Source organism: Mus pahari, chromosome 12 (genome assembly GCF_900095145.1).
Source record: "Mus pahari chromosome 12, PAHARI_EIJ_v1.1, whole genome shotgun sequence".
NCBI classification, from domain to species: domain Eukaryota; kingdom Metazoa; phylum Chordata; class Mammalia; order Rodentia; family Muridae; genus Mus; species Mus pahari.
This window is the reverse complement of record NC_034601.1, coordinates 88,407,542-88,420,688: the sequence shown is the minus strand read 5'-3', so window position 1 is coordinate 88,420,688 and position 13,147 is coordinate 88,407,542. Positions and strand designations below refer to the sequence as shown.

At 43.4% G+C, this 13,147-nt stretch overlaps 1 protein-coding gene across 1 annotated transcript in view; it reads right to left on the bottom strand.

The window, feature by feature from the left end:
• Bace2 (beta-secretase 2) overlaps positions 1 to 13,147 on the bottom strand; it is an 85,421-nt gene that overhangs the window by 16,989 nt on the left and 55,285 nt on the right. Inside the window, exons 5-8 of the mRNA XM_021209328.1 lie at positions 12,207 to 12,341; positions 10,790 to 10,891; positions 4,315 to 4,464; positions 1,703 to 1,871 (exon numbers count right to left, since the gene is read on the bottom strand). Of these exons, the coding sequence (XP_021064987.1) occupies positions 1,703 to 1,871; positions 4,315 to 4,464; positions 10,790 to 10,891; positions 12,207 to 12,341 (556 nt within the window). The remainder of the gene's footprint in view (positions 1 to 1,702; positions 1,872 to 4,314; positions 4,465 to 10,789; positions 10,892 to 12,206; positions 12,342 to 13,147) is intronic.

The following is a 13,147-nucleotide window of genomic DNA, read 5'->3' as shown; positions in this document are numbered from 1 at the left end:
TTGCTCATAATTTCAAAAGTACACCCCGGGATGGGTCGTGACTTGGCGCGAATTCACTCTTGCACTTGCGCACATTATATGTTTATAGTTATGAACAACAGAAGCCAACGCCATCCTGTAATGGCAATTGCTCACAGCTCTCTACACTTGAGAGTGGAGAAAGTATGCTGTGCACTAGCATGTATGCTTTAATTCATTGTTCTCCACTCAGGATGGTGGATGGGATGTGACTAGCTTCTTCAAGCTCCCACTGCCCTGATTTCCCCCTCCATGGTGTAGAGAGCCAAATAAACCCTTTCTCCTTGAGTTGCTTTTGTCGGACTATTTTATTACAGCAGCAGGAAAGAAAGGTAAGATAATCTTAACCTTCTGATCCTTCTACTTTCATCTCCTGAGAGCTAAGATTTATACACATGTCATTACATCCGATTTTATGACAGCATTGTGATAGGGCTTGAACCAGGGCTTCCTCCATCCTAGGTGGCTCTTTGCCCACATATCACATTCAACCCCCAAACTTTTGATTTTCTGAGACAGGTTTCATTCAAGGCAAGACTTCTGCTTCAGCCTCCTGGGTACTGGGATTATAAGCATGACCCACTACACTCAGTTTCCAAACAGTTTTCTTAGTCCCTTGAAAGGCTATTTTGAAACCCTACAGTTATCTTGACTATCTGCTCTGTTACAGGCTCTCCTTCCTCTATGTCCAGCAACTTAATCACATGCCTAGATCTTCAGTTGCCTCCTCCTGGGCAACTTGGACTGCTCCCCACAAGTACCGAGTCTTTGATGGCATCAGGTATTATGTGATCCCCACCTGGAGCATCTGGAGGATACTGGCAGGCGAGGGGCTTTCTTGTGGAGTTCCACCCAGGCCTCAGCTAGACTCTGCAGGGTAACTCTGCTGTGGCTGCTCACACTACTCCACCAAACATGTTCTGTGAGAGAATTATTCCTTTGCCTTATTATTTTAGGACCCTAAAACCATCACCCACAAATCGCTACTTCTTATTTCCTAATGATGACCCAGATTCTCATGAATTCTTTCCTTTATTAACTTTGCATCAACCATCAAAACAGTGTAGTTTATGACTTGGGAACACAGTTTAATGATGGACATGTGCTTAGTCTGCTTGAGCCTCTGGGTTCCATTCCCAGAACCTTCAAAATAAAATCAAATTGTAATTCAGCAGCAAGACTCATGAGCACTTTTATTTCTTGTGTGGGAAGAAGTGATTTTCAATGCAATTACAATAACTAGCACTTTCCTGCAGTCTCAGCTCAATGTGAAGCTGAGGTAGAAGGATCCCAAGTTCAAAGCCTGCCTGAAAAACTTATGATGATACAGTATTGAAACTAAGAAAGTTAAGTAAAATGCTGAGCACATAGCTCAGTGGTAGATACTACCCTGATATCGCACACCCCTGTGTTCAACCCCGGTATCTTACACACACACACACATACACACACACACACACACACACACACACACACACACACACACACTTATGTGGCTCACTTTATTTCATCTTTCAATGACCCTATGAACCATTTCAGTGGTTATTGTTCATCTGGTTATTGTAAATAAGCACATGCCAAATGGTTCAATAGTACCCAGCAAGCCACTATGATAGTTCCAGGTACGCACATTTACCAAAGTCCTCTTTTCAAAGTGTTCCTATGCCATGCAAGCCACACTTACCTGCACAGGGACTCACTGCAAAGCCCACCCTCCTCTGAGCTCTGTCAAAGACCACGTAGAAGCCTTCCATCACGGTGGCACCAATCACTAGCGCATTTGTGGAAGAGGAGATACCAAAACGGTAGCATTCATAATTGAAACCAGCTCCCATCATGGGCTGAATGTAGAGCTGTTTGTTGAAGAAGCAAGGGCAAAGACATAGGACAAAGCATGGATTATACAAGAGCATAAAACTGGAGGTCCCACTCTTCCCAGAGGCCCCCTCGCAAAGATCAAGGGAGACAATGACATCATTCCAGGAAACTGGGACAGGAGATCAAAATTGCTCCAATAAACTTTATTTTTCAAAGAATTTTAAATTTCTAATTAAGTGTATATGTGCATGTTTCTGAATGTGGGTTTGTGCACAGGGCTTCATTCCAGAGCACTGACTCTTGACTTTTAGACTATCAGTCAGTAAGCACTGCCTCAAGGTGAGGAGTTGCCACCTCTTCCCTACAGTCTGGGGACCTTAGCCTGGAGTAGGGACTTGGCAAATGGGCATTACATGAATGTGAGAGATGAAGCTTGGTTGATGTTAAATGGGGCACACAACTTCTAGAGAGGATCCACTTAAATTAGGAAAAGGTGTAGGATATGGTTAGTTTCCACAGCAATGACAGCATTTGAGGTTTTGGAGGCTTCCCAAGTGCATGTACAATGTACCTCTTACCACCTCTGAATGAACAAACAACACAGAAGCAAAAGATAATGTACCAAATATAAAGCAAATGATAGACATGGATAAGTGGCCAGATGTGACTCAGAGTGTGTTTTGCATCTCTTATCTGGTCCTTTTGTGTGTCTCTTCCAGGAAGAACTCCAGATAATGGACTTGGGAGACAAACGCAGGCAAACTTCAGTTTAAGGCTAGTCAGGCCTACAAAGTGAGTTCTAGGCCAGAGCAACCAGGGCTGCATGGTGAGACCCCACCTAAAATAAACAATTAAATCATTCCAGATCATATAATTTGTAATCTATGAGAACACTTAATCTTAGTGAATCTCATAAAAAGGTTCTTGCCTACCTTAAACCAAAGTAGCATAAACAGACAGCTGGCAGTATTTAGATTGAGAGAAAGCACATTTTCAGGGGTGTATGAAGAAACCCAGAATTTCCTGTTTGGCTAGAGGCTGCTTTAAATAATAATAATAATAATAATAATAATAATAATAATAATAATAATAATAATAAAAGTGTGAGTGTGTGTGCATGTGTGTGTTTTCTGGGGATGACTTCCTCAAGGCAAGGCCCTTTGAGCTTCTCTCCCACTTGGCGAGGACCAATGGAAATGATATCCAGAACAACTGTGTGAGTCCTCAGGAGATGGACTCCCACTTACTTAAAAGGTTAAGTAAAGATATGATTGAACAAGACCTTTAAAAAGAATACTTATTGGATGGTCTCAAAAACTGATAGGAATATATGAGGATAAAGGAAGAGGTTTGGAAATGTCAACAACTTCTTCAGAGGACACAAACTTGCCAATACATTGTAGTGAGGGAAACTTCAAAACCGAATAAGAGAAGATAGAGCCTAAAGAGATAGGGCCTAAGGGTCAACAGTAAAGAGTTCATTCTCAGGACAATTATCTCATTCTTACAATAAGTTAGTAAGTAAAATTTGTTATGCTCTTAAAAGAAATGTAAGTTGAATAGATTCATCTTTGCTTTGGGTAAGGGCTTACCTAAAAGAAAGAAATGGTATAGGTTGATGAAAAAAAGATTAATTGTTAATTTATGCTCTTTATGGAAAAGATGTATAGAGCAGAACCATATTATAAAACTAACACAGATAATGGCACAAAGACAACTTAAAACATAGTGTGAGCTTATTGAATCAGATGGTGATAAAATACAAAGGCTATACTGTTGTTAAAAGTTTATGTTTGGATTCTATTGTCTTTTACCTTAAACTTCATGCCTGTTGGTGGGCTGTGGACAATTCAAACTGAATATGTCTGGCTAGATATAATCATTTGGCTTGCAATACAATACTTAAATCATTTGGCTCACAATATTCAGGTATACTTAGCTATGATAAAATCATTTGGATTGTAATACTATACTACTTAGATATGAGTAAAGGTTAATCAGTAACCACAAGGAAACAAGGGAACTTAAAATGAATTTTAATAAGTACTTGCTGAGATTCTTGGATAATGATTAAAGGAAAGCCTGAACCTGCATATGTTTGAATGCATATTCTAAATTTCTATACAAATAATGACAGCTCAAGCTATTTGAGGCCACTTGCTTGAACCTCAGCAGGTGGTCAGAATCTTGTTTTCTGCTCTCTCTACACCACTTCCCAATGGTGTAGACACTGGACACAGACACCAGCATTCTCAGAACTCCACTATCACCCATGGCATTTGATGATAGAAAGACACATGGGATTGTTATGCCGACATGTGAGGTGAGACTCACTCCCTCCTATATAAGGCAGACTGACAGAGAAGAGCAGACCTACAGGTTCAAGAAGGAGTAACAAGGTGGTAGCCATAGGTGTCTAGTTATGCATGAGATTTGATTTTGTGAGTTATATGTGAAGAACACAAACCAGGTTTGTACCTGTGGGAGAATGGTGATCCGGAAGGAGCGACTGGCGTTCTCATCTCTCAGGTAGATAGAAATCTTAGGAAAATATGCCCATGGCGTTTCAGAATTTGTCCAGCATGCCAGCTGGGCCCCTGTCCAGAAGCCATCAGAAAACTCTGGAATCTAGACAAAACAGATCCTGTGAGAAGCAGGCACCAGCCTGGCACATAACAGGAAACATTTCTCCATTTCCCTGGTCCCAGCACTAGACGCCCACAGGGATAAACAACATCTCATTTGGACAGAGTGACAGGGACATCAGTCTTCTGGAAGAGAGATGGTGATGACACAATAATAATTATTAAAACTGCAAAGACACCCGATTGCGACCTGGGATTAGCTGTGATAAATGCTTTGCAAATGACTACTTTAGCCTTCTAACACACCAACCTGTGTGTGTTACCACACATATTACCCTCTCACATTACCAGGGAGGAAACCAAAGCATAGAGAGGTGTGACAGCTTGCCCCAGACCACACAGTAACAAGCCTTTAAAAAAATTCTAAACATATATAATATACCCCAATGAAAAGCAACTCAGGGCAAAGAGAATTGATCATTCCGCTTACAATTCAGGTTACAGCTCGTAACAGTCAACATGTGACAATGGCAGAGGGCAACGAGGCTGGTAGAGTTATACTCACAGTTGAGAGCAGTAAGAAACTGACTTGTGCTGTCTGGCTGCCTTCACCCAGTTTTCTCATCACTTACACAATTTGGGAGACCCAGTCTAGGGAATGGTTCGACCCATAGTGGGCTGGGTATTCTATTTCAATGGACAATCTAGACAATCCCCACAGAAATGCCCACAGGCCAACCTTAACTAGACGATTCTTCAACTGCTATTTTCTTCCCATGTCTGGTTTATATCAATGTGACAGTTAAAACTACACATCACTGTGGCCTTCAAGACACTCGGAGACATTGCTTGCCTATGGACTCTGGGGTTCATTTCTACTAGTTGCTTCCTAGTGCACTGTTTTTAAACATTCCTCCTTAAGACTTCAGTCCATCCCCCACTCCACCCACACAATCTCCTTAACATCTATCTTAATAGCACACTGTTCCAGTTGTCTCCTACTTAGCCTTTCCCTGGGGCAGCTCATGGTGACAAATCTTGCTTCCTGGTAATGAATGACCCTGTTCTTGAACCTAGAACTTCTCAGGGCAGCATTCCTCACCTGTGCCTGTGTAGGTCTCACTATGTGGGCCCAATATCTACACAAACACAACACTGAGGAACATGTCGGGGGTGGGGGGAGTGAGTAACACCCAGGACCAAAAGGCAGCCACCTGTGCTGCCCATCAGGACCTGGAAAGGTGGTGCCACTCACCCACTTCCATCTACAGGGGAATTAACAGGTTCTTTAGACTTGTGCCACCTCAGCCTCAGGTCCTGGGCTGTGCCTGAGCCATGTATTGGTGGAAGGAATGTGTCTGACAGAGCTATAGGGGGTTGGAGTATCGCCAGTGGAACTTCCCTGGCAAGAACTCAGGGCTGGGAGTGAGAGAGGTAGAGCCACTGACAGGAACCTGCCCATTGGTGCCAGGGACAGAAAGAGAGGCAAAGGAGGCTGAGAGGGACGAGGGGGCTGTTGGGAAGCAGCAAAGCTTCCCACGTTCCCAGGAATGCACCTCAGATGTGATCAAGTGGGAATGTAGACAGCTCATCTGTGCCCTGAGTTCTCTGAGCTCTAGGGATGGTTGGGATAGATAGGTACTCTTGAGCCACTAGCAGATGGTGGTGGGGGATGACAGGTTATTCCTGAGACTGGGAGAAACCAGGGCCAGTAGCCAGTCCTAAGAAACAGTTGACACCTACATTATGAATGCTAGGTGGGTGCTGTATGTAACAATGGCACATGCTAGGTGCCATCACCTACCCTCTGAGGCACAAAGCCACCTGTTAATCCTCCCACACAGCCAGAGTAGACTTGTCAGGTTTCTATTGTTGGAGCTAATGCACATTTATCTTTTATAGAAGTGATGGATCACCAACAGGACCATAAGACCCTTTCTCTGATGAGCTAATGAGGATTCATCATCTTGCTGGATTTCACAGAACTAAGAGTACCTGGGCCTCCAAGAAACATTCAGTGTTCCAGTGAAATGCATGACCAGTTCCTATGTGTAATGAAGAGTAAGTCCCAGAGAGTGCCAGAGAGGCCAGGGAAGTGCCTAGATGGTACAGGTCAGATCTAGAGGTCCCTGAAAATATGCCTGAGTTTCCCTAGGGGCTGCTGTATTCCAAACTCAGGTCAGTTTTAAAGTTGGAAGACACTTTTTGTAGGTGCCATTTTGATGGTGAATTCTAGAGCCAAGGAGGTGTCATCGTGTTGAGCCACAGCTGGGATGCCATAGCTAGGTTGCCTGGAGCTTGGGACTCCTTTTATACACAGATCTAGAAACTATTGCTTCTACATTCTGCCTGAATGGCATACACTGAGGGACAAATGCCTAGACATTACTGTTTCTTCCAGTCTGGATCTAGCCCTTTGCTCAAGTAGGAAGAAACCCAGGCCAAGAGAATGGGCTTCCCATGAGTCCTGTAGTAAAGGGGACCAATGCCCAGAGGCTCTGCTCTGTAAGGCTAAGGATGTACACTACTAGAACATGCCTCACCCAAGGCTGACTATCTCCTGCCTTTCCTCCTTGATGCAGGTGCTAAATGAAATCATGAGATAATTTTAGACACAGCAAACAAATGTCGTAAGCTCCTGGCCTCTGTCTTGTGGTTTGCTTAAGTCATGAGATGCTGAGATGAGCTCAGGGTATGAACCCCTCACCCCTCCACGCACCTGCCCAGCTGCATGCAAAGGCTGGCTGTAGCTTGCTGGCTACTACACACCTGACACTCTACACTGGTTCCTGTGATTATTGTAAGTCCCTTAAAGCTCAGAATGTAAGGCCCGAAGGCGCTCACTCTACTCCCGCAGAGGACATACTTATATTTAAGCACTGGGCATATGCTCCTTATTTTAAGTAGGGTCTGATTTTTAGCAAGCATTCTAACTTTACAGCATGGAAAGACTGACTTGGCATTTTTTGGGGTGTAGCAGCTGTTGGCAAAGATAGGGATTTGTTCTGCTTTTGGCATGGCTTCTCTGGACCACTGCCTGACATTGGAAATCAACCCCTTGCTGGTTGCTCTTCCCATGGAGATCTAGGCTTCTGCAATTTGGGGACCAGCTAACTGAAGTCTTCTCTTGAAGTCTAAATTTCTGCTGTTACCTGACTTACACAGCCATGGTTATCTACTTTTCTGTCAGTGACTGGGATTTGGCCAACTTGGTCTCCCTCCTGCCCCTTGACAGCATCACCTACAGGGTCTGGGCACAAAATGATCATGTTTGGTCATCTAGTGAAGACCTTGAGTAGACAAGAGAAAGACAAGGGGGACCCACCTCTCTCTGGGCCCAGGGAGGTGTTAATACTGTTAAATTATCAGTTACAAAATCTGTCAATGTTAAGTTTGTATTCTAAGTACGCCTGTAATGTTAATTTTCCTGTAAATAAGCAAAAATGTTGGGGCAGAGCAATTTGACTCCCTAGTTAGCAGCTGATTGACTCCTCCTTGCTGTTCTGCCTGTCTTAAGCAAAAGAATTATCAGCCTAGCAGCCAGCTGGACTGCCCTAGGTCAGGGTCAGCAACATTCCACACAGCCTAAGCCTGGGGTGTTTGAAACAGTTACCAGCAGACTTTTTGTTGTGGTAAGCCTGGGTGAACTCTAGATGATCCTGAAATCATGTCCAAGAAACAGTTCCCCTGGTAGTCTAGAAAAGGTATTGTGTGGACTGGTGCTACGAGGCAAGATGGTGATTCGTCCAAACAAATGGCTGTGATTGATTCAGAGCAAATGCCTATTAGTGGTCAAACAAATGCTGTGATTGGTCCAAACACCCCTTCAAGCTGTGGGAGCAGGCTGCTCAGGTTCATGCGGAGAACTGACAGAAGAGGGCAGCACCAGTGAAGTGGCAGAGTAAGAGAAGCAGCTGTGGGGTGGGGTGGGGGGGAGCTGCTCAGAGCAAACAGAGTGCATCTGGTATCAGGGCAGCAGGCAGCAGGCAGCAGGCAGCAGGCAGCAGGCAGCAGGCAGCAGGCAGCAGGCAGTTGGACAGGCTGAACAGTTGGCAGGCCAAGCTGTGTAAAACACTGATTGCTTGCACACTGGCTTCCCAAGTAGCCCTCATGCATCTTCCAGCCTAGCAGCTATACAATAAGTCGCAATGGAATAAGACATAGATGACAGAGATGACAGTTACAGGTGATAGATGGGAATATAGTCTCAACAGCCCCAAGAAGGAACCAGGGGGCTCACTGAGGATTCCCTAACACCAGACAGAAGAAATTGGATGGAGCTTAATTTTACTTGGCATATACTGAACATGGATTATTCCCTGTTTGTTGGAATTCTGGAAGTGATTCAGTACTGGGGAATCTGACCTAACTGACATTACTTCCTTGAGGAATCTAGAATACCATGGAACTGTGGGGAGCTGGTTAAGGTGGGAGGTACAGCCCAGCTTGGAGAGGGGACTGAGGGAGAGTCTAGAGCTTTATAGTGCCCTGGCCCTCTCCTGTATTCCCTTTCTCTGTGTCCTGACTGGCGTGGCATGAGCTTTTCTGCTCTGCCCCAACTTCCCCCACTCTGAAGGGCTGACACCACAGAAAACAAGAATAACAAACTCTTCTGTGAGGTTCCTGTCCCAGTCATGAACAAGTAACTAAGAAATACATACCATTTGATATCCAATGCTGCACAGACTGGTAATTTTTCATGCGCGTATATGGTATGAATGAATGAAAGTATATATACATACATGTGTGTGCTCATGTATGCAGGTGCAGTTGCAAATGTGTATATGTGTGCTGTGCTGGTTAATTTTATGTCTACTTTATACAAATCTAAACATATCTGAGAAGGAATCTTAATTGAGAAAATGGGAGAACCAGGCTCACTGTGGGTAGGACCACCCCCGGACAAGTGTTTCTGGGTGCTATAAGCAGGTTGAGTAAGCCATAGGGAGCAAGCCAATAAGCAGCACTTCTCCATGGCTTCTGCATCTGCTCCTACCTTCAGGTTCCTGCCGTGAGTTCCTGCCTTGACTTCCTTTGGTGATGGACTGTAAAGTTGCAAGCTGAAATAAGCTTGTTCTTCTCCAAGTTTCTTTTGGCCATGCTGTTTTATCACAGCAATGGAAAACCTAACTAAGACATGTGGAGGCCTGAAGTCAATGTGAATGATTCCCTCACTAGCTCTTCAGCCTATTGAGGAAGGTCTTTTGCTGAACCTGAAACATCAATTCCAGTTTGTCGAGTTAGCCAGCCTGCTCAGAGGAACCTGTCTCTGCCTCCCCAGTGCAGAATTGCTGGAAATGGAAACCACTATGGTCCAGTTCTCATGCTTGCATAGTACATGCTTTATCTACTGTGCCATCTCCTCTTTGATAGACAGATTCTTTTGGTTTATACTACTGATCTACACTGCCTGGAATGTTGGGATGATGCTGTGAGAAACAGTAGGCAAGCTGTTTTTGATGGCTAGTCTTGGCTGTCAGCTGTCAGCCAATGTTTGTTTATTGTGAGTCCATCTAATAAATAATATATATCCATTATATCTGTTCTATTCCTTTAGAGAACCCTGACTAACACACTACCTTCAGTCAGATATATTTATATTTCAGGACACGGCCAGCAAACAAATGTTACTTTGGACAACTGGTACCTCACTTTCACGGCTATTTTGTATACGTCTACTTATAAAGTTTACTACAAAGCCATAAGTTGTGCACACATATTATGTTTTTTATGTTTCATTTATTTTTAAGACTTTATTAACAATTATTATTGTGGAACACACATGTATAAACACATACAGAGGGACCACACATGTGGCATTCTATTCATATGGAGGACAACTGTGGAGTTGGTTCCCTCTTCCACCTTTACATGGGTTCTGGGTATCCAACTCAGGATGTGTCAGACTTGAATGGCAAGCACCTTTACCCAGTGAGCCATCTGGTCTACCTTTCCATCTCATGATTGGTCCACATCACCCAGTTTTGTATAAGTACATCTCATGATGCCCGCATAACAAGAGCATCACTTGGCAATGCTGTCCTCAGACCGTATTACTGTCATTAAGCAGCATATGATATGATCATACTGAAGTTTTTTTTTTAACCTCAGATTAAAAAAAAATTCTTGTGCCAACTCAATTATTAGTTAAATCACTGGAAGTATTGCACACTCAGAACCAAACCCTCTGAAGTTGACATGAAGGTATTGCAGAGAGATTCACATCAAAATGTAACTTGATAAGTGAGCTTCACAAGCAACAGTTTATAAAACAACCTGCTCTTTAAAATCTTCAGAACACTGAGTAATAGTTCAGAGACTTACAATATACAGCTATGCTCTAGAAAAATCCCTATCTTGGGACTCACCAGAGATGTACGTGCTACAGCTTCCACCACTGCATCAAACACCTTCTGGGGCAGGCGCAGGAGGGTAGTGCCACTGTCCACAATGGCCTTGTCTGCGTTATACTAAAATGAGGAAGGGAGAAGACACTGAGAAGTGCTGGGCTCCCCATCCATATACTGTGACCCCATTTCTACCATGTAAACACAGTAGCTCAGTGGTGACTAAGTCATGTTATATTCCAGAGCTCAGTCATCAGGGGCCTCCATGAAAGTGTTTTCACTCCATAAGGAAACTGAGGCACAAGAAAAAGACAGGACCACAACCCTTAGCTCCTAGGAAGAGCTTTTTACCTTCCTGGAGCTGCCTAAGTTGCTCTCCCCTCATGCTGGGCAGAGGGATTGGCCATGAACTTTAGAAATTAAAATGATCCTTTTAAAAAGCAACTTCAACAAACTTTTCAAAATCTACTTTTCTATTATATTATCAATAGAAAGAGAAGGATAACTCTTAATCAACACTCCCTACTTGCTTTTGGGAGGGAAATTTAATAACAACACACATAATACATGCTATGTATTCCATTTCATTTGATACAAGTCTGGAGTCTTCAGTGATAGCTAAGGGTCTCTGACATTGTAGAATTGTGGACTTTGGTCATTACAGCACCCACCATAGACCAACATTGATTAGAGGTATTTGTAATCATGAGAATTCAGGGCAGTGTGGAGACATGTGAGAGTCGACAAGAAACGAAGTGCTACAGGGGGTTATATAGTCACTGGCTGGTGAGCTTCAGAAGCCATCTAAAACTGGCTCACAGGACATCTTTCTCAAGTTGTCATAATTCTAATGCCAGAATACAAAAGAAGCCAAACACAGTGTGAGATTCTGTATGTGTAGTGTAACAGCTGTGTGTAGACCTGCCTAGTGACCTTGTCAAGCTTATACATCTTTAGCAATCTTCTAGTTATGTCGTGTGTGTGTGTGTGTGTATGTGTGTGTGTGTGTGTGTGTGTGTGTGTGTGAGAGAGAGAGAGAGAGAGAGAGAGAGAGAGAGAGAGAGAGAGAGAGTTGGAGTTAAAGAGGATAAAGCTGATGATAGTTCATTTCCATTCTGTCCTGATAAAGGTTCTTTTTTTAAAAATAGAATTGAGGGACCAACTGGCCAAGATGACAGGAAGATGAAAATGAAGTTGGACATGGTCATCCATTCTCACCATCTTATACTAATTTTTCCAGGGGGGGCATGCTCTTGTGCATGTGTATAATTTACTGATTTGAACTCATCATAGATAAAGAATCTATGTCTCTCTGTAAGGATTTTCTAAGTTAACCTGTAATGTGACATGCCTTTTGAGTTCATGCCAGGTACTGGTTAAATGCTGAAGCTTCTCCAGCACCCACAGGCAGAATCCAACAGAAATGGAAAACGCTCACCTCTCTGCAGTCCAGGTTGAGGTTCTGGCCTCCAATTTCCAACTTCAGGATTTCTATTTGATAGTACCATTCCTCTTTAATTGGGGTATACCAGATATCTCCTTTATACAAACTTGGTTCAATCCCACCCAGGACCTGGAGGAAAAATAGTTACAGATGTTAGAGGTAAAACCTATGCAATTACATCAATAGCTTCTATAGAGAAGCATTCACTCAGGGTAACACATCACCCCCAAAAGTACCTTCACTTTATTCTGATGGTCTACAGCAAATATCAATGCTTGAAAATTCCCCTTTTATGGAAGGTGTGTGTCTGTGTGTGTGTGTCATCTCCCACGATACTTTGTCATAGTCTGACAAAGATGCTCCACTGGTATTCCAAGCATACAGCTTCAGCTTCATGATGCTGAAAGTCCCCTCAAACAAATATAGTAAAACAGTAACCCATGCTGACTGGCATTGATTAACTGCCTCAAATGGTAGAGATGAAGGAAACAGACCACAAGCTTTCCTAATCAAGACATTGTTTTGCAAAAATAATGTTAGCCCACTATGCTAGGCCACCCTGCCTCTTCAGAAGGAGACAGCAAACATGCTTGGGCCAGGTGGACTATTAGTCAAAGGCAATGACTAGTGCTGATCCTGTTACAGGGAGAACAGGGACTAGACACACTTTTTAAAGAGGCGTCTTCTGCACCCTGACTTCCCCTGCAGGGAAGCTTGGACTGCATTACCCCTATGAGGTAGATTGCCCTCATTCCATTTCGTTTTAAACATTTTTATTACATGGTATGTGCCTATATAGTGGTGGAACAAAGAGAAGGGAAGGAAGGAGAAGGGAGAGACATAGTGGTCTTATTTCTGATCAAGTATATGGAATCATAGGTGTATGTGCCTTGCCTAGAGGAGAGATATCTGCTGTACTTCCCCATTGTTCCTTA